The sequence below is a fragment of the Ziziphus jujuba genome, chromosome 11 (assembly GCF_031755915.1).
Source record: "Ziziphus jujuba cultivar Dongzao chromosome 11, ASM3175591v1".
In the NCBI taxonomy this organism is placed as follows: domain Eukaryota; kingdom Viridiplantae; phylum Streptophyta; class Magnoliopsida; order Rosales; family Rhamnaceae; genus Ziziphus; species Ziziphus jujuba.
Window position 1 is genome coordinate 7,551,447 of NC_083389.1, and position 17,556 is coordinate 7,569,002.

At 34.6% G+C, this 17,556-nt stretch overlaps 3 protein-coding genes and 1 non-coding gene across 8 annotated transcripts; 3 read left to right on the forward strand and 1 right to left on the reverse strand.

Annotated features, from left to right (window-relative positions):
- Window positions 1-260: 260 nt before the first annotated feature.
- LOC107431904 (uncharacterized) lies at window positions 261-5,596 on the reverse strand. 5 transcript variants are annotated; one of them, XM_016042935.4, is made up of 14 exons: window positions 4,889-5,596; window positions 4,674-4,749; window positions 4,483-4,572; window positions 4,358-4,402; window positions 4,101-4,181; window positions 3,442-3,541; window positions 3,182-3,249; window positions 2,647-2,757; window positions 2,404-2,543; window positions 2,273-2,312; window positions 2,009-2,059; window positions 1,714-1,907; window positions 934-1,425; window positions 261-734 (listed from the first exon to the last, which is right to left on the reverse strand). In XM_016042935.4, the coding sequence occupies exons 1-13, from the start codon at window positions 5,305-5,307 to the stop codon at window positions 936-938; spliced, it is 1,905 nt and encodes a 634-aa protein (XP_015898421.1). In that variant the 5' UTR covers window positions 5,308-5,596; the 3' UTR covers window positions 261-734; window positions 934-935. The 5 variants fall into 5 exon arrangements, with proteins under 5 accessions (XP_015898421.1, XP_015898418.1, XP_015898420.1 ...); XM_016042932.4 differs by having other exon boundaries at window positions 1,997-2,059; window positions 4,889-5,589; XM_016042934.4 differs by having other exon boundaries at window positions 1,997-2,059; window positions 3,442-3,538; window positions 4,889-5,587.
- A 468-nt stretch (window positions 5,597-6,064) lies between these two features.
- Window positions 6,065-8,558, forward strand: LOC107431908 (dual specificity phosphatase Cdc25). The gene is made up of 3 exons (XM_016042939.4): window positions 6,065-6,253; window positions 6,397-6,535; window positions 8,232-8,558. Exons 1-3 carry the CDS (start codon window positions 6,171-6,173, stop codon window positions 8,400-8,402), a joined length of 393 nt encoding a protein of 130 aa, XP_015898425.1. The 5' UTR covers window positions 6,065-6,170; the 3' UTR covers window positions 8,403-8,558.
- A 488-nt stretch (window positions 8,559-9,046) lies between these two features.
- Window positions 9,047-9,120, forward strand: TRNAI-AAU (transfer RNA isoleucine (anticodon AAU)). The gene has a single exon. It is a non-coding gene; the product is annotated as a tRNA-Ile (tRNA).
- Window positions 9,121-9,177: 57 nt separating this feature from the next.
- Window positions 9,178-11,802, forward strand: LOC107431902 (uncharacterized). The gene is made up of 4 exons (XM_016042929.4): window positions 9,178-9,362; window positions 9,476-9,553; window positions 9,760-9,855; window positions 11,598-11,802. The coding sequence occupies exons 1-4, from the start codon at window positions 9,360-9,362 to the stop codon at window positions 11,673-11,675; spliced, it is 255 nt and encodes an 84-aa protein (XP_015898415.1). The 5' UTR covers window positions 9,178-9,359; the 3' UTR covers window positions 11,676-11,802.
- The last annotated feature ends 5,754 nt before the right edge of the window (window positions 11,803-17,556 follow it).

Here is a 17,556-nt window from a genome sequence, read left to right on the forward strand (position 1 = left end):
CTGTGCTTCAAAACTGTCTGTTAGTTTAGCTTTCCTATTTTATTTGCTAATATAGGAGCCTATCCATTTTGTTATACCTTTTGATTCGAAATCTCTCCCTTTTTCTGTTGTCAACTGAAATCGAACTCAGTTTGACAATACAGTCTTTGTTCAAAGTTTGCACACGGGAACATATCTATCTCAATCAGCTCCAAATTATATCTAAACCCATCTTTTTGTCAATAACCCAAAAAAAAAAAAAAAAAACAAAAACAAAAACAAAAACAGAAAGTATGAAACTCCATTTCCATTTAAACATTTCCATTTAAAGCATATTTAATTCCTTATACTACTGATGTGACTGGGAATTGACAAAAGCCCGGAGGCATTTGTATTACACATTACAGCATGCTTATCAAAATTACATGCCAAATCAGTCAAAGTATTGGAATATTCCAGATTCCTACTCCTACATACCCTATAGAAAGCTCAAATACTTGGCGTCAAATCTCTACAAGTTGGAATATACATAATTCTTACATGCTATTTTGGCAATGTCTAGCTCCTGGAGAACCACCGCATAAAGGTGAAGGTGAAACGTAGACTCCCTTTTCCTTCTATTATGTTTTTTAATTGAGCTGGAAGTTGTAGCCACGGGTAGCTGGATAAGTGGGAACATTAGGCAACCAGGACGAAAAGTGGTTTGCCAGGTAAGGGTTGGAAGGCAGTAATCTTCACAACAAAAGAAAAATGATCTGTGGTTCCCATGAAGAAGCATCTCAAAAAGTTGGACATTGAGAAGATATGTAACAAATTGCAATAAAGCAGACCGTGACATGTAAAATTCAGGACGAGAAATAGCATTTACTTTCCAGAACCAAATTTTTAATAATTGACACATTAGAAAAACATTGAAGCTAAGAAATTATTAAACAAGGAATAAGTTAAATTTACCTTCAAGATGGCTGAGTATTGAAAATTTGAAGCGTATCATCACATAAACAACCAAGTAAACACTGGCTTAAAGCATGTGTGTACTTCATGTCACGGAGAGGATGCCTCTCAGACTTCAGACGCTGACAAACTGTAAAAGAGGGCAGCTCCTGTAACAGTAATTCAGAAGTTGCTTCATTGCTGGATGCAAACAACTGGCTACGGTCCTCTATGTCTATAATTGCAGATTTTGGCAGTCGAATATCGTTTACATTAGCATATATAGAGCTCAACTTTTGAAAATTGCTGCTGCCCACCCTCTTTAAATGAACATGGGAACCCACTACTCCTTGTCCAGGAACCCGGGATTGAGTTAGTGAAGGTTGAGTGAGAGCCATCTCATTAGACATTTCAACTTTAGGACGATACGAGGCAACAATGTCATCACTGCTAGGACAGTAAGCAAGTGATATACAAACTCCTTGATTCTCCATCCCATGAACAAAAGATGGCCTTCAGACAAATTAATTGAACTGTTAGAACAGCCCTTAATATATTCAAGAAAATGCTCAAATAAATGCTTTTGGAAAAGTCAACCTTATAGATCAGGAAAAGAGTATAGTTAGGGTGATACAACAACACAACACAGACTAAATCTTTTACATATTAACCTTTCAAATATAAAAATTTCTCCAGTTTCTTTAAGAAAACTCTGAAAGCCACATTCATAAGAACCAAAAAACATGTGTTTATCACAACCTACAAGTCAAGATAAAATGCAACTAGACCATAGGAACTCACCCTTCATCAGAACCATCAAAGTTCCACTGGCATAGGCCAACTGAGGAAGCGGACAGGACTGATCTAGAACCAGAAGGGGGAGTTGAATTGTGTAAAAGAGAATGTAACGTATGAACCGGGTTGCTTGTCAGGCCCCTTAGGGAATTCATGGGCCCTGTAGTTTGACGCATGTCAAACACCATAACTGAGCCATTCTACAACAACAAGAAAAGTGGAAGTAAATGTTAATAATACTAAATAAGTCATTATGAAAAATTAAAACAAACAAACTGAGGGATCAAACCTGTAATCCTACATATATATAATGTGAACTGTTGAGATCCCATGAACATGTCCAAGCAGCAACCTGGAAGCAAAAATGTCAACATCGAGGAAAGAAAATGGATAACTAAAAACTGAATCTATAACATATTATGCTGTGTTAGCAGCAAAAAGGATAACATGCAGAAAAAAATATTACAAAATCCACTGTTAGTAGGCAATTGATTGTAAAAATTTAGATCTTTGATATCATGAACTTATGGTGGTAGGCAAAAGCAAAAACGGATTGAAGTGTTACCGGTAAATCATAGGCAAGGATGACATTGTTGCTTTCCATACTGTTACATACAGCACAATCAAGTCAATAGAGAAAAATATGAATGTCAAAAAATAAAGCACCAATGAAACAGTTTAGAAGTGTAGTGCCACCTGATAACTGATAATTTCTTTCCCAGAGAAGCAAGGAGGGCAAGGCTACTATTAAAGGGAGAAATGTGCAGGTCCTTTATTAAATTTGTGGCAGAAGGAAGCAAAATATCTTCTCTTTCATACGGAGGAATCATACTCATCTGCAAAATCCCGTTTACAAAAAACTCTAAGAGGTTACCAGGAACGAAAATGCAACTAATGCTACAAGAGACAAAAAAATTATCAAAGCCAAAATAACATTACTTTAGTAAGTACATGGGATACACCCACTCCTGATAGGCTCCGTGCAATTAACAAAAGTTGGTTAGCAGCATCTATATCAAATAAACAAGCTCCATCCACCTGCATATCCTTCTACAAAGTATAAACCCATGATGTTAACAATGTTACAGTCAAAGAAAAGAACTAGTTTAATTTAAGGAAAACATGGGGAAAAAAGGCTTCTCATGCAACATAAGAGTTTACGGGGGAATAAAAAAAGCTAGCATTATAAACTTATTGCAAAACTTTCGACATCTTAATATTGGATGAAAGCTCTGAAAAGATTTAAATTGAAAAGAAATCTGAAATCTGAAACTATCACAGAAAGTACAGAAGGAATAATGTTCAAAAACCAAGCCCGCCAAATATATCTTATTTACTGAAAATATTGATGATACAAAAAGCTTAAATTCACACAGTAGTAGCACATTAATGTTTCTAGTTCTCAATGCAAATTGCAAGAGGGATGTGAAGAGGGAAATAGAACATCGCATGTAAAAAGCAACCAACAATGTACCTGTAATTTAAAATTGCAGGAGGATTCTTGTCTGCAGAATTTTGAGCTGGCTTGAATTTGATTCCCTACTAGATATATTAAAATATAAGTATCAAGAATGCTGGAAAGTAATATTAAGTTAATTGTTCATGGCAAAATGCAATATTAAATTCCATATAAAGATATAACTCAAAAACAACCTAACCAATAGTTGTACAAGGATAAAGTAATGCAACATAAATCTCAAAATGCAAAAATCCCTCACTTTTTGAAACTATTACCGTGTACAGATCTTCCCTGAAAGTCCCTTCTTATATTGGATGATTCAGATGGTCTGCTCTGCCTATCTGCTACTAAATGCTCCAAATAAGTTGTCCTCTGCTAAAATATTAAGAATAAAAAGAAAAGGAACACTTAATTTATGCAATGTGAAAGGGCAAACAAAGTTATTCTATAAAAAATTTATTAGGTTCTACCAGAAAATTTGGGTCACGTTGAAATTGTAAATACTTAAGAATTATCACATAGTTCTCTAATTTTGTTCTTTTCATTTGGATACATCAAATTGTAAGCTCTTGAAACATCTGGACAAAATGTGTCTGCATGAAAGAAAATACACAGAGAAGGAAGCAGGCAGAGATAGAGTATAGGAGATATTTGTCCAAAATGAAGTTGTCATGATGTACAGCACAAGCCAGAGCAAGGCTTGACTACTTTCTAAGGCCGTTAAGGTGGGGAAGCAGCAAATTTAAAAACTACGGGGACCATACAGTGGGAACATTGAAACCAGAGGCATGGATAACAAGACGGCTGCTAATACTTACACCAAAGAAACAACCAGGGTGAGAGTGAGATACACAACATAAAGCGCCCAAAATGTAAATAAGAAGAATTACATAGAAACACAAAAGAATTGACATGGTTTAAAAATTCAGAGTACCTCAGTAAGCTGTTTAACTTTCAGATGCAACTCAGCCTCTCTCTTTTTCCATTCAGCTTCTTTCTTACCCCAACCAACTTCCTACAAAATGAGAAAAGGCATATACTTGCTTAACAAACTATCAGCGACCAAAATAAACTAGCTCAAACATACTGAATAAAAACCAAAACATTAAACCACTGGAACAAATTTTAGATGGAAAAGTCATATATATGAAAGCACGTACTGAGACAATCAAAATTTTGTTTTTTTCCTACCTTCTTCTTAAGAGAAGCACATTTAGCCTCAAGTGACCGGATTCTCTGCAGATAACAAGACACCGCCATTCAAAATTAAAGTTCTTCACAAGCTTTTTACACCCCAAAGTGAACTTTTAGCAAACCTTTTGTGATTCTTCATCAAGAGCAACAATCCTGGGTGCAAAAAGTTTCCTCACATCCTTCAATGTGCACTTCCTGTTACATTGAGGACACTAGAAAGAGAGCAAAAAAGTAGAATTACACAAGGGAAATTTATTATTTTTCCAAATCTTCCAGAAAGAAAAACACTAAGATGAATATATACATTCAATACCTTTCCCGAATTTCTACGCTGCTGTAGCCATCTTTTTATGCAAGACATACCATATATGTGCCCACAAGGAAGACAACTGCAGCCCTCAAAAGCAAAAATTTCAATGGCAGATAAACAATTTAAGTGAATGACTCTCCCCAAGACAATGCATAAAAATAGACTTTTATTACTATCAGAAACCGACGAAATCAAACAAAAGCTTTAGGAATTTGCACCAGATATGATGGACTCCGTCACTGGTCCAAGCTTCCATGCAAATAGGGCAAAAAAGCCCATCAATTTCGCTCCATTTGCACTCATTCCCTTGAGAAGATCCTGGTACGGACCCGACTCCACCCCACAAGAGCGCTTCATCTCCTGAATCAATTCTTCTCCGCTTCTCTCCCGCTTCTTCAACCCCATTCTCGAATGCTGCTGCTTCGCCATGCGATACCCTAACTGGCTCTTCATCCGCCACCTGGTGCTCGTCCTCTTCTTCTTCTTCTTCTTCTTCTTCTCCGTCGTCGTCCTCCTCCTCCTCCGCCTCTCCTTCTTCTTCGTCGTCTTCGTCTTGGACATCGATGACTTGCTCAACGGCGCCGTAAAGCTGGTCGTTTTGGATAAATTCCAAGTGCAATCGGTGAGGATTTGCCATTAAAGCACGACGATTCTTCGTATTTCTCTAAATAACTACAGAGCGAGTGTGACTCTGTGAGTCCGTACTCTTTTCATTCTAGAAGAACACGAAAATTAAGCCGTTTTATTTTTCAGTGAGCGCCAAAAGTAAGCGCGCTTCCTTTTGAGTTCATGAAGGTCGAATCTTTTTCAGTCAAGGAATAGAAAACACAGAATCTTTTCCACATCCATTACTTTAATAAGAAAAATAAAGTCCCAAACTTGAATTTCATCTAATTTCCTACTCCCCAATAAACCAAAAAAATAAATAAATAAATAAAAAGTAGTACGGCCCACCAAGTTATTCCTAGGCTAAACATTTTTGCACAAATTTTAATTTTGACTGTAAATAATTTAATTGGCAAGAGTTTGGGAGAAACATTCAAAAAATTAAATAACAAATTGATGTATGTTTATGTTCCTTTGCAAAATATTATAGATGTATAGAAGATACATTGAACAAAAATAGACGGTGTAATTTGATACTACAAATAAGTAAGCATTTTTTTTTTTTTCTGTGAAGTGTGTTTTTTTTTAAAAAAAAAAAGCAAAAAAATGTTTTTTGGTTTCTGAAGTTTGGTTACTGCACAAGTATAGATAATTTACCAAAAGAAAAAATAAAATAGTATGTAATTTTATTATTATTTCTAGATTAATTGGGGATAGGGATAATTTTATTATTCTTTCAAAGATTGACAAATATATACGGGAAAAGAAAACTCATGGGTAGGCATTTCAGACTTTTCAGTCAGCCAAGCCAAGGCCCAAGAAGACCCACCAAAACCAAGAGATACATCCATCTCAAATCTCGTTGGCGATTCAGAGAGAAAAAAGAGAGCAGAAATGGCTCGGAGTATCTCATACATAACTGGGTCTCAGCTAATCTCTCTGAGGAGTCGCCCAAACATCGCCATCATAGATGTCAGGTAACCTTATTATACATTCGCTGTCTCTGATTTCTCTAAATTTCGCTTCTTCTTTTTCTTTGTTTATTTATTTGGGTTTGGTCAATAATTGGTATGGAGGATGTAAACTAAAGTATTAACGGTGTTTGGGTATAATAATCAAGGGACGACGAGAGGAGTTACGATGGACATATTGCTGGGTCTCTGCACTATGCCAGTGATACTTTCTCTGATAAAATCTCCAATCTAATCCAAGAAGTGAAGGGAAAAGACACCCTTGTCTTCCATTGCGCTCTTAGCCAGGTTTTCCAGCACTTTCTTTTATCATGCTCAGATACTCTCTTTCAATTCTTTTTTTATCCCTTTGATCTGTTCCTCTTTCTTCATTAATTAAGCTGATGGATTTTCTTCAAAATATAGAGTTATACAGCTTCCTCTGGTTATTTGGATGTTTAAAAGTGTACCTGTAGGATTATCGCATACCTAGAAACATTACTAGAGAACGGGTATTTTTCTTTAGAAAAAGAAAAAGCAAAAAGGATTAGGAGATAAATCTCATGTTGATGTAAATATTGTAAAATCATTTGTTATTTTTATAGGTTTTACCAAAAATTAAATTACTGAAGATGAGGGATCCATTTGTTCATGTACTTACTCTTAATATTTGTTATTTTTTCATTCCCTTTTAACTAGTTGTTTTATCGTTGATTCCTACATTTTAAGTGCTTGATGCCTTGGTCGTTGATCTTCTTTATCATGAATTGCTTCAATCACCAATTACCTTTGATGCATAGAAGCAAGTGCATGGTCTGAGGAATGTAATATCCAATTTTTTTGCCACTGCAATTAAGCCGTCTTTTTATATGGATGAACAATTTTTATCACCTGGGTTGTTCAGGATAGATGGATCTTTGATTTATGGAGTGTCATTGGATCTGGTAGTTCATTCAATACTGAAATTCTCAAATGCAAATTGTAGTTTATGCATCTCATCTGCTTCAAAACTTGTTGAAAACAATTTTATAAACAGAAGGGGTAGGGAAGTAGTCCGTAGCCATGCTTTAATTTGATTGTTTTAGATATCATAATGAGCAGCACTTATTAGTAACACCAAATGATAGACCAACTTCTTCTTCCTTTGTTCAAGGAGTCAGTATCTTTTCTGAAATAACAAGTTCTTAGAGAAGAAAACCTTGACTCTAACTTATATCTAGCATGGATGGGTTGTTATCTAGTTGCTATTTAGAATAGTTAACTTTCATTTCAAACCATAATGTTTAATAGTTCTTCTGATATACTGCAATGCCTCATTTCATTGTTTGTTTTTGACAATTTGGACTCTTCATTAAACTTAAAATATAGTGAGCTCCTCCAAATTCCCAAGCTTCAGAAGACTGAAGCTGCATAGCAAAATTAGTCCTGAATCTGACTGATATGTTTTTCTTCATATCAAGAAGAAAGTTATCATTTGAAATCTCTCTCTCAGCTGTGTTAGAGTGATTAAACTGCGTTTGAATGTTTTTTGCTTCTTTTAATGATGCCTTTAATTTTAGTGACTGAAATGATTTTTGCATTATTTTTCGGATATTTCATGCTGCAGATTTGGTATTAAAAGGTTTGTACCTCCAATTCAAATTTGATATTTTGCATTGGTAGAGCTCTAGGAAATTGTGTCCCAGATATGTTCCTTATTTTATCCTCTGTTGCTATATAGTATCAGAAACTAAAAACATTGCATGCTTGAAGAGTTTCATAGAAGGTGTATATATATATGTGGAGTCCTTCTACAGTCAGGATCGTCCGGATGGAGTTGCATGCGGACCCGCGAAAAACAGATGCTACACAAAATAAAACGTTGGCTTTTCTAAAAAATGCCGATTTTGCGTCGGTTTTGTTCTTAGTCCACATGAAACTCTATCTGGTCGATCCTGACCATAGAATCTCTCTATATATGTATATATATTGACACAGTAATGGGTATACTGTGTTGTTTTTGTAGGTTCGTGGCCCAACTTGTGCACGAAAGTTTGTCAATCATCTTCAGGAGATAAAGGATGATGCAGGAATAAAAAACGTCCTGGTTTTGGAACGTGGCTTCAATGGCTGGGAAGCTTCTGGTAGGCCTATTTGTCGCTGCAACAGTGTCCCTTGTAAAAGCGAGAATGCTTAAAAAGTTGCTTAAAGAAAATCCTTATTCTGGAATGAAGCAGATCACTATGTTGTGTACATCTAAATATTCAATTTGCTTATGTAATGCATGTCTAAACAGCGATATTCACTTCATAGTATGAAATATATAATCTGTTGCTCTTTGAGTTTCTATTCATTCTGTCTTCTTTGTGTATGCGGTGTGTCATGAAAATTATTCAAGAAAATTTGTTCATAAACAGAATATTTGCTATTGGAAGGAAATTGAGGTGAAAAATAGCATGTTGAGGCTCAGAAGAATAGATAATTTCCTCTCGGGGGAGGGAGGAGGAAATTGCTATTAATTCCTCCCTAACGTGGAGAACATGTAGGATTTTAAAGAGTGGTGACCCAAGTTGTTCCATTTATTTTTGTTGTATTAGAGTTATTGGTATAAAAATGGTTATCATGAAATCACTCAAAAATCAAAAGGCAGTCTCAATCCCGTGATATCATCAAATAACCACCGTTTGCATAACGAAATTGCACCTGCTCAGTTTCTACAGAACCCCGGTAGCAGTATTACCGGACACTAACAGTTGAATTGAACAGGATATTTGAGCAAAGGTAAAGTAAAAATTCAGCAATTTTAGAATTTTTATACTACTAAATTGTATCCCAGACTGTGGCCTATTAGCTCAGTTGGTTAGAGCGTCGTGCTAATAACGCGAAGGTCGCAGGTTCGAGACCTGCATGGGCCAAATTTCGAATTTTTATATTTTTTATATTCAATTAATTTTTCTTCGAAATTGCCTAATTTTTCTTCGAAATTGCCAATACACTCTTCCAGCTCCACCTGATTAATCTTTTTATCAAATTACCAATTTATCCTTTACCCCGGCCCTATTTTCTTCTAATCTGTTCCGTTCGGTCTCTCTCCGATTCCCCACCCATCCGGCGAAAACCTCATTCGTTCCCTGGACAGAAACAGAAACAAACAATGGTAACGGGTTTAATCAAGAACCGTCCTCAAAACCTAGCCGTATATTTCAATTTCAGTATTTATTCTCTAATTGAATTATGGTTTTTAACCTTTTAATTTCATATGTGATACAGGTTTGCTTGGCTTGTCTATTACCGCTCTTCCTCGTCCCAATCGTCAACGTACTGCCGCTTCTCTTCTACTACATCATGGTATGTTCGGATCCATTCTTGGTTTTCCAATTTCGTATGGCTCTGTTTGATTACCTTCAAACTATAACTCAACCAGTAGAATCCGAAACTTGGATTTGATTTTCAAATTGATTATATGTATATATATATATATATATATATATATATATATATATATAGATATATTATTGTATATCTATTAGTATGTGTTTAATTATTTTTCATAGGGAAAAGTTTATGGGCTTCTCGGGTGGGAGTACAAGAAGCCGGAGAGAGCTCCTGTGGCATGTCCTTATAAGCCCGCAGCCAAAAAGGACAGCAAAGTGAGTTTAATTTCTAACGCCTTTTTCATTCTATTGAAAATTATTGATACTCTGTCTGCGATTCTACGTTTACCCTCCCTAAGCTATAGTGATCCTCAACTGTCTGTTTGCTTATCCAATTAATCAATTTGCTGTATCACCAATTTATAGACCTATTTGATGATAACCGTGAAGTTTTACTTGATTAAACATCAAAAGCATTTTTTGCATTAGTCTCTTTGTTTTTGAACCAAGAAACAGCGTTTTGTGTAAAATTAGTTGAATTATGGCCGAATTATAGGAGAACAACTTGGAGATAAAACAGTTGTTAATTTCCCAATTCTAATGTGTTGAATGGGTAGCTACTGAAGGGATTGGTCTAATACAGGAATATGATTTAGGGTTGTTGAAATGCAGCACTATTGATCTGCATCTTAATGCTACTTGTCTGCTGGGGAAAGAAAAGGTTTATTATTATTATTATTTGGGGCTGGATAAAGGGGTTTAAAAATCGAATTGAGGGTGTTAAATAGCTATAGTGATGTTGTATCAAACTTAGGCTAGCCATAAAGTAGGTAGAAGGAAGCTACCCATCTAAGCTTCAAAAAAGTGATGAAAAACACTGCTATTCATCTCTGCCAAAGTAACACTGCAAAACTTGCAAAATTGCTGAGGCTAAAGATAGATTGGACATGTTTATGAGAAACAAAATGATGAGCGGTTGACTGTTTCCGCTTCCAACACACTAAAGTTTTATACTGAAGGTTGTTGTCTTCTTTCTAAAAGCTGAAACTATTGTGGAACACTTGAAGGCTTACTGTTTTGACTTTTTTAGGAAAGACTATTGTCAGTAACAATTTAAGTACTAATCAGTCCTTTTATATGTTATCAATATATAGTCGAAAGTCAAAAATTCTGTTCTGGAGGGAGAGGGAGTAATAGAAGATTAAATAGATCTCTGGGAAAAAGTTACTTTTCCATGGACCAAAAAGAAGAAAATAGAGTTCTGTACCTATGGAAACGACCATAGTTGCACCACCTTTTTTTTTTTTTTTTTCCCTCCTTAATGCTTGTTCATTTTGGAAGTGATTATTCTCTCCTTTACAACAGTGGTTCAGCATTCCATAATTGAAAATACTTGTCTCTGAATATTTAGAAGATGAGCTTGATGCAAGATAAGGACAATAGTAATTCTAAATTTTTTCATTATCCATTATGTTTCTAAGGTGAAATGGTGAACCCCTTGTTGCAGATAAGTGAAATGAATAAAACAATGTTTTTACTTCCCATAGATGAAAGCAACTACCAATCTTCTGAATTCTGGTTGACCTGCCTATTATGTTATAGGTTGAAATATGTGAAGTAAGAAGAGTTAATGGTGCTTAGGTTATAGTGATAGGTTATTAAGTGGAAAAAAAAAAAAAAAAATGTGGATGTGTTAACCATTGTTTCTTTTTTCCAAAATTTCCTTTTCCTTGGCACATTGATGTTAGCACATCTAACCTCTAGAAACTGGGAAATTTCAAACGGTATTGTTATTTATAGAAGCATGTGTTTCCAATTAGCGGTATTAGTATTTGTCACTATTTTTCTCTTCGACAAAGACCTGGCTTTTAATTGGCGGCTTTTGGTGTGCGTGCGTGCGTGTGTGTGTGTGTGTGTGTGTGTGTGTGCGTGTGTGTGTGTGTGTGTGGTTATTCCTATTCTGCCGTTTCTTGTCTACCTTGAGTTGTTACTGAATTTTCTTTTCCAATTGTTAACAGGCCGGAGAAGCGGCTGAGCCTCCTCCAACAGAGTCTGTACCAAAATCTGTAGGAGTCGTTGACGGCAAGGAAGATTGAGCTTCACTCCTTGATCATTTGGGTCAATGAATTTATATTTTTGATAAATTGTGGCTTTTATTGTGGATTAGAATGCTAATAACTGAAGTTATATGATGCCATCGAATATAAAGTTTATCTTTTATTATTTTCCTTGTCGTTTATTACCAAATATAACTCAAACAAAAGTCTCTTAACGCGTTGATTTTATTCCCAACCTCTCTTAAACCCCTAAAAAAATATATATATTTGTAATCTCTTCAAACTCGCAATCATAGGCAGATGTTTGTCCTGCTTCTATTTGTTGGATTGTCTGATGCCAAGAGTTGGTTTTATTCCCAACCTCTCTTAAACCCAAAAAAAAAAAAAATATTTGTAATCTCTTCAAACTCGCAATCATAGGCAGATGTTTGTCCTGCTTCTATTGGTTGGATTGTCTGATGCCAAGTTCTATGCTTTTACGTTGAGAAAAGAAAAAAAGAAAAAGAAGAAAGGTTCTGTGCTGGACGATTTCAAAGTTATCTAAAGCAAACTTGAAAAGGTAGCAATTAATAACTTTAATTCATAATTCAACAAGGTAGAATTTCTTGGCCAGTTACATTGACAAATGAACAAAGAAGCAGTGACATGTTGATCTGGGACTGTGGGTCAACGTTCAATTCGATCTCCAAAATCCCCTGGAATGGAGAGGAAACGGATAAGAAGGAACACGAGCTTTATTTTTTTCAGCTTTGCGTTCCGTAAAGGTCACAAAGAAAATAGTCTTAAGCTCCAATCTAGGCTCGAGAATTATACAGTTGATGGGACCATTTTGATTAAACTACTTGGAATTTTGCAAGAATTCCAAAATGTCTTCGGTATGTTTCCCTTTCCATTAACCTATGCGAATCTACTGCAAGGATCCTATGGGGTCTCTTTCAATATCTGCTTGACAGGTCAATAGTCCGGACCACCATTTTTCTTTTTGTTTTTTCATTTGAAGGGGACCAAAAATTGATTGAAAATGACTCAAAATGATTATAACATGGGCTCTGGTTTTGGTCCACTAAACGTTGCACCAAAGCCCAACTTAATAGGAAGAGGTCCATGTGATTACAGTCTCAATCTAGAGAGCAGTTGAATAAGCTGACCTTGATGTGGCCAGTGTCCCTTGACTACTACGTTGACAAGCCGTGGTGTTACAGTTTATTTTAGTTATATGCTTTAGTTTGGTGGTTTTCTTGGGAGCTAAGGAGGAACCAGGGCTATAGTTTCTTTAATATGCAACTTTTCAAATTTGATGGTGGAAAAAGTTGGGATACTGACTTTTATTGATTTTTTTTCTTTTTTTCTTTTTTTCTTTTTTTTTTTTATTGGGTGAGTTTGACTCAACTACTCTGACAAGGGAAAGCATGGTGCTTATATAATTAAGTCTTCCAACTAAAATTTACCCAAAAAAAAGTCTTCCGACTAAAAAACTTATTGAATGGTATAAGAAGGTAGAAGATAATGCAAGCCATTGAGTGAGGAATAGGAGAAAAAGGTAGGGTTTTCCTGAGACGCATATTTAACATGGGATGTCAATTGCTTAGGCATAAAGTTTGAAATTAAAAAGGAAGAATGGTAGGCAGAATAATAACTAGGCCACTATATATCTATATATAAATATATATACATACTGTTCTTGGAAAAGTAAAAGAAAATAAATATAAATACAAATATATATATATATATATATATATATATATATATATATATATATATAAGACCACTATATGCCATATGGAGACCAATTCCTGGTAGAAGTTCCATATTAACCTTTTGCTGTCAGAGAGAGGTATCGGAATCGGAATAGGAATGAGAATCTTTGAATGAATATTGAATATGGAATCCTCATCCACCACCCACTGTGTTATTGTGTGAATATACATATAAAGCATCTTGATGTGGAATCCTCGTCCACCCACTGTGTATAAGGTTCTCCTACTCCCTACCCTTTTACCCCACAGTCGCTTGTTTCCACAATCTGACAAAATTTTCTCAACCACCACTTTTTCTACGGCCACTTTTCATCAGTCTTTATCCTATTAACCAGAACCATCTCCTAAGTACTTTTCTCCTATATAGCTCAATTTGATCAAGTTTTTATCTTTTGTTTATTTTCATGATTATTTTACTTTTCAGTATTAATTTCTTGTACATCAGTAGTATGATTGTATTTGTGGTAAAATGCTTTTATTATTATTATTTTTAAAAAAGTGCTAATTAGCTAATGCATATAACAATGAAAATTCAATTTCTAACCGGCTGGAATAGATTATTATAATTGTTACTAATTTGCTTGATTTTAACCTTTCGATTTAATTTAGTTTTTCGTGACGTTTAATATTGGTGATGATGAAAGCTAGCAACAAGGCAAAAGCCATAACCCAGCAAGGAAGGTTGGTAGTGGCAGTCACTGTCTGGAGAGACAGTGGCTACTGTTAGGTGAGGACCCACGGTTGCCACCCGACAATGCAACCGGCCATGGAATACTTGTCAATTTTAATACTTCTCCCACAAGTTTATTTTATTTTTTATTTTTAATTTTCTTTTCATTTCAAATTCTCTAGTGTGGACATGGTTTGGGAAGATGAGGAAGATATTTTTTTATTGATATTTTTGGCCAAATTTTCCAATCATTTTGTAATCAATCCCCTTTCATGATATTCCCATTTCTTTATTCAAAAAACAAATAAATTATTAAGTTGTTTACACATGTGCATTGGATTTTTATTGCTTCCAGATGTAAAGTGAGGATTAGATTTCAGCTTTATAGTGGGTCCCTTATAATTGAATATCTAAAACTTGATTAAATTAATCATATACTTAGTGGTCAGACAGTTGTGAGAAAATTACATTTTTACAACATATGCTCTGGATCTCCCTTGCATCTTTTCCCCTTTTTCGTTGTTTTATATTATCAAATTAATTTGAACTTTTTAAGGGGGAAATCACAGTATATATTTGATAAAGTAGGTTGGGTGGATAGCCAGCCAAGCAGATTACAATCATGAATAGTACAATTAATTAATATTAGATTTGAAAGGTAGTTTATTTCCTTTTGGAAGTCGCTATACCAAACCATTATGCCTAAACGGTAAAAGAAAAGAAGGATTAATATAATGAATAGTAATTATGATATCAAAAATAAAATAAAATCAAATAAAGAATCAATAGTAATCCATTTTATTTCTTAGTTCCGATTGTCATATACGTATATGCAGTAGCCAGCAGGAGTGTAAAGGCGTAGAGGCATGGTAAATACTTGGCTATTAATTTTTCACAACTACTAACCAAAAAAAATAAATAAATAAATAAATGGAAGACTGATATGGCAAATAAGTTATTTTTTAGCACTAAATTACTAAGTAATTATTATAAACGAGAGTGTCTTCAATTTTGACCTTCATTTCATTTTTATTAATCTAAATTTGTTAATCCACATTTGATTTACCTTTTCATATTTCATTTGTTGATAATCTAAGAAACACACACATGCACACATATTTTTTGTGAATTCATTTATTTGTTACACAAATACAGGCCAAGAATCTTTGTGCGGTGATTTGGGGGCATAAAAATCTGCCACAGCCACCATATTAATATGCGTCACATATAAATATCTAGTGCCTGGCCAAAGAAAGGCAAAGAAATAAAATAAAATAAAAACATACACATGGCGTCATGAGGTGTCGTCACAATGAATAAGTAGTAGACTTTGTATGGAGGAACATAAACTTCAAATTGGTTGGCTGGCTTTGAGAAAGCAACCCCTCCTAATAGCCATTGGGTTCCCTTGTCTCTATCTTTCACTTCCAAACTGGAGGCTAACCCACTGCCTTAAGAAAAAGAAACTAGTCTACTAAAAACCATCATGCCTATAAACAATGGAAACAACAACAAAAGAATTTAGAAACAAAAACAAAATAGTCTCTTCCATGTGATTTGAGAGACTTTACAAGTCCCAATCATCCTACTTTGTTGTTTAATTTTATAAATCATAATTATTGTTTAGATGACCATGACATATTCGACAATTCTTTTGATTTAGCATATAGAGTCCTTACGTGGGATTTTGAGTACCGTTAATCTTGTTTCTCTTGTATGCGACACACAATCCTTTTTTTTCTACTCCTTCTATTTCATTTTTTCTTGCATGTAAAGCTTTCATCTTTTAGTTTTATTGGCTTTTTATTTATTTATTTTCAAATATACAAATAATTGCGGTAGAAAAACTTCGTCTTCAACTAGAATTTTGGAATTTTTTTGCCTCCCACTATGTTTTAATTTGTAGCACTACAAAATTAAGTTCATCTTGTGGGTTTTACCGTTTTATTGGAATACAATGCCTAAGTAGAAGAGGATTTTAGAAGATAAAACCGGCCAATAAGATTGCAAAACCTATCATGCTACTATCTTTATATATTTAGTGGAAATTTCAAACTGGTATTACGTGAAACAGGAAAAGAGAACAGCAACAGCAACAACAACAACAACAACAACAAGCGCACTACACTATTAAGTCCAAAACAGATTGGCCCAATTCAATGGAAACTAGCAAATAAAGATTGTTAACAATGCTTTTAAATAATAATAATGAATGAATAAATATTTGCCATCACGCATGCACCTTTTTCTATGATGCAAAACTCCATTATATCCGTCCATCTTGTGGGTATCTAACAAGATTGATGAAGTGGTCCACCATGACCTCATTCCCATCAGTATCACACGTTTTAATTTAATGATACAGCATCAATTAATGTTGTTTATTTATTTATTTATTTTGCCATGCCCCCAGGCATCCCTTACCCTCAAGACTCGAATCCAGCGTCCATTGACAGGACTGTGGTGTGCTAATCACCGAGCTCCCACGCGAGTCAATTAATGTTGTTTATATATATATATATATATATATAGATATATGAAATTTATTTATGAGAGATATTCATTTTTTCCTTCCTTTCATGATTAAAATCTCCTCAAACAGGAAACAAAATTGATGACTTTTTTATTTTTTATTTTTTATTATTTTTTTTTAAAGTGATATATAGTCAAAGGTAATTGGTTTACAAGATGTATGTATATAAATTAATCTATTTGTTTTGGATTTTAATTCTACTAACTCAATGAGTAGTTTTGATAAAAAGGTTAGTTGGATGGATGCATCATCTGGGTTTTAAAAGTAAATATGTTCGTTTCTAGTTATTTTATTTTAGATATAAAAGTCTCTTTTTTTTTCTTTTTTTTTTTGGGGGGTGAATAGTAATAAAACTTTCTTTTGCGAAACAATAACAAAAGTTTCATTAATAATTACAAAATTAATTTGTTAAAGTAGAGAAAAAAAAAAACAAAAAAAAAAGTAAGTGTGAAGGGAGAGGTGGTGGTGGTGATTAGGTGAGAGCGCAAATGGAGAGAGAGAGAGAGAGAGAGAGAGAGAAACAGCGAAAGAAACTTTTCTTGGAGGCTCCGTTAAGGTACATAAAGCACGTGAGAGGGCCCACCACAAAAATAAATAATACCACACGTGATGGCGGCTGCTACACCTGTGAGCCTAGTCACGAGGCCAAGAGCCAGCCAAGCTAGTATTTTTGGCGATATATCGGCACTTAACCATTAACCATTACGAGATGGTTCCAAGTTCTCCGTAAATGAGAAAATAGGCATCCTGAGTAGGCGATACCGACATTTTGGACCAAACAATGTCCAATAATGTTGAACCATGTCACTGCCACCTCACCCTCTTCCGCTCACCTCTGACGTGTCTGATAAGCTTTGAGTCTACACAATTTATTAATAATAACGATAATTATCATATTTCAATGTGATTAGATTTGTCCTGATAATATAACTTAATTTTTTTATATCTATGATCGAATTT

What these genes read in the sequence shown, in the direction of transcription:
- LOC107431904 (XM_016042932.4), bottom strand. Translation starts at nt 5,307, where the DNA reads ATGGCAAATCCTCACCGATTGCACTTGGAATTTATCCAAAACGACCAG. An exon ending in AGCGTAGAAATTCGGGAAAG is followed by an intron (nt 4,573 to 4,673) that starts GTATTGAATGTA and finishes CTCTCTTTCTAG; the next exon opens with TGTCCTCAATGTAACAGGAA. An exon ending in TCAGGGAAGATCTGTACACG is followed by an intron (nt 3,250 to 3,441) that starts GTAATAGTTTCA and finishes TAATATATCTAG; the next exon opens with TAGGGAATCAAATTCAAGCC.
- LOC107431908 (XM_016042939.4), top strand. Translation starts at nt 6,171, where the DNA reads ATGGCTCGGAGTATCTCATACATAACTGGGTCTCAGCTAATCTCTCTG. An exon ending in ATCGCCATCATAGATGTCAG is followed by an intron (nt 6,254 to 6,396) that starts GTAACCTTATTA and finishes ATAATAATCAAG; the next exon opens with GGACGACGAGAGGAGTTACG. An exon ending in TCCATTGCGCTCTTAGCCAG is followed by an intron (nt 6,536 to 8,231) that starts GTTTTCCAGCAC and finishes TTGTTTTTGTAG; the next exon opens with GTTCGTGGCCCAACTTGTGC.
- LOC107431902 (XM_016042929.4), top strand. An exon ending in TTCTCTTCTACTACATCATG is followed by an intron (nt 9,554 to 9,759) that starts GTATGTTCGGAT and finishes TATTTTTCATAG; the next exon opens with GGAAAAGTTTATGGGCTTCT. An exon ending in CAGCCAAAAAGGACAGCAAA is followed by an intron (nt 9,856 to 11,597) that starts GTGAGTTTAATT and finishes AATTGTTAACAG; the next exon opens with GCCGGAGAAGCGGCTGAGCC.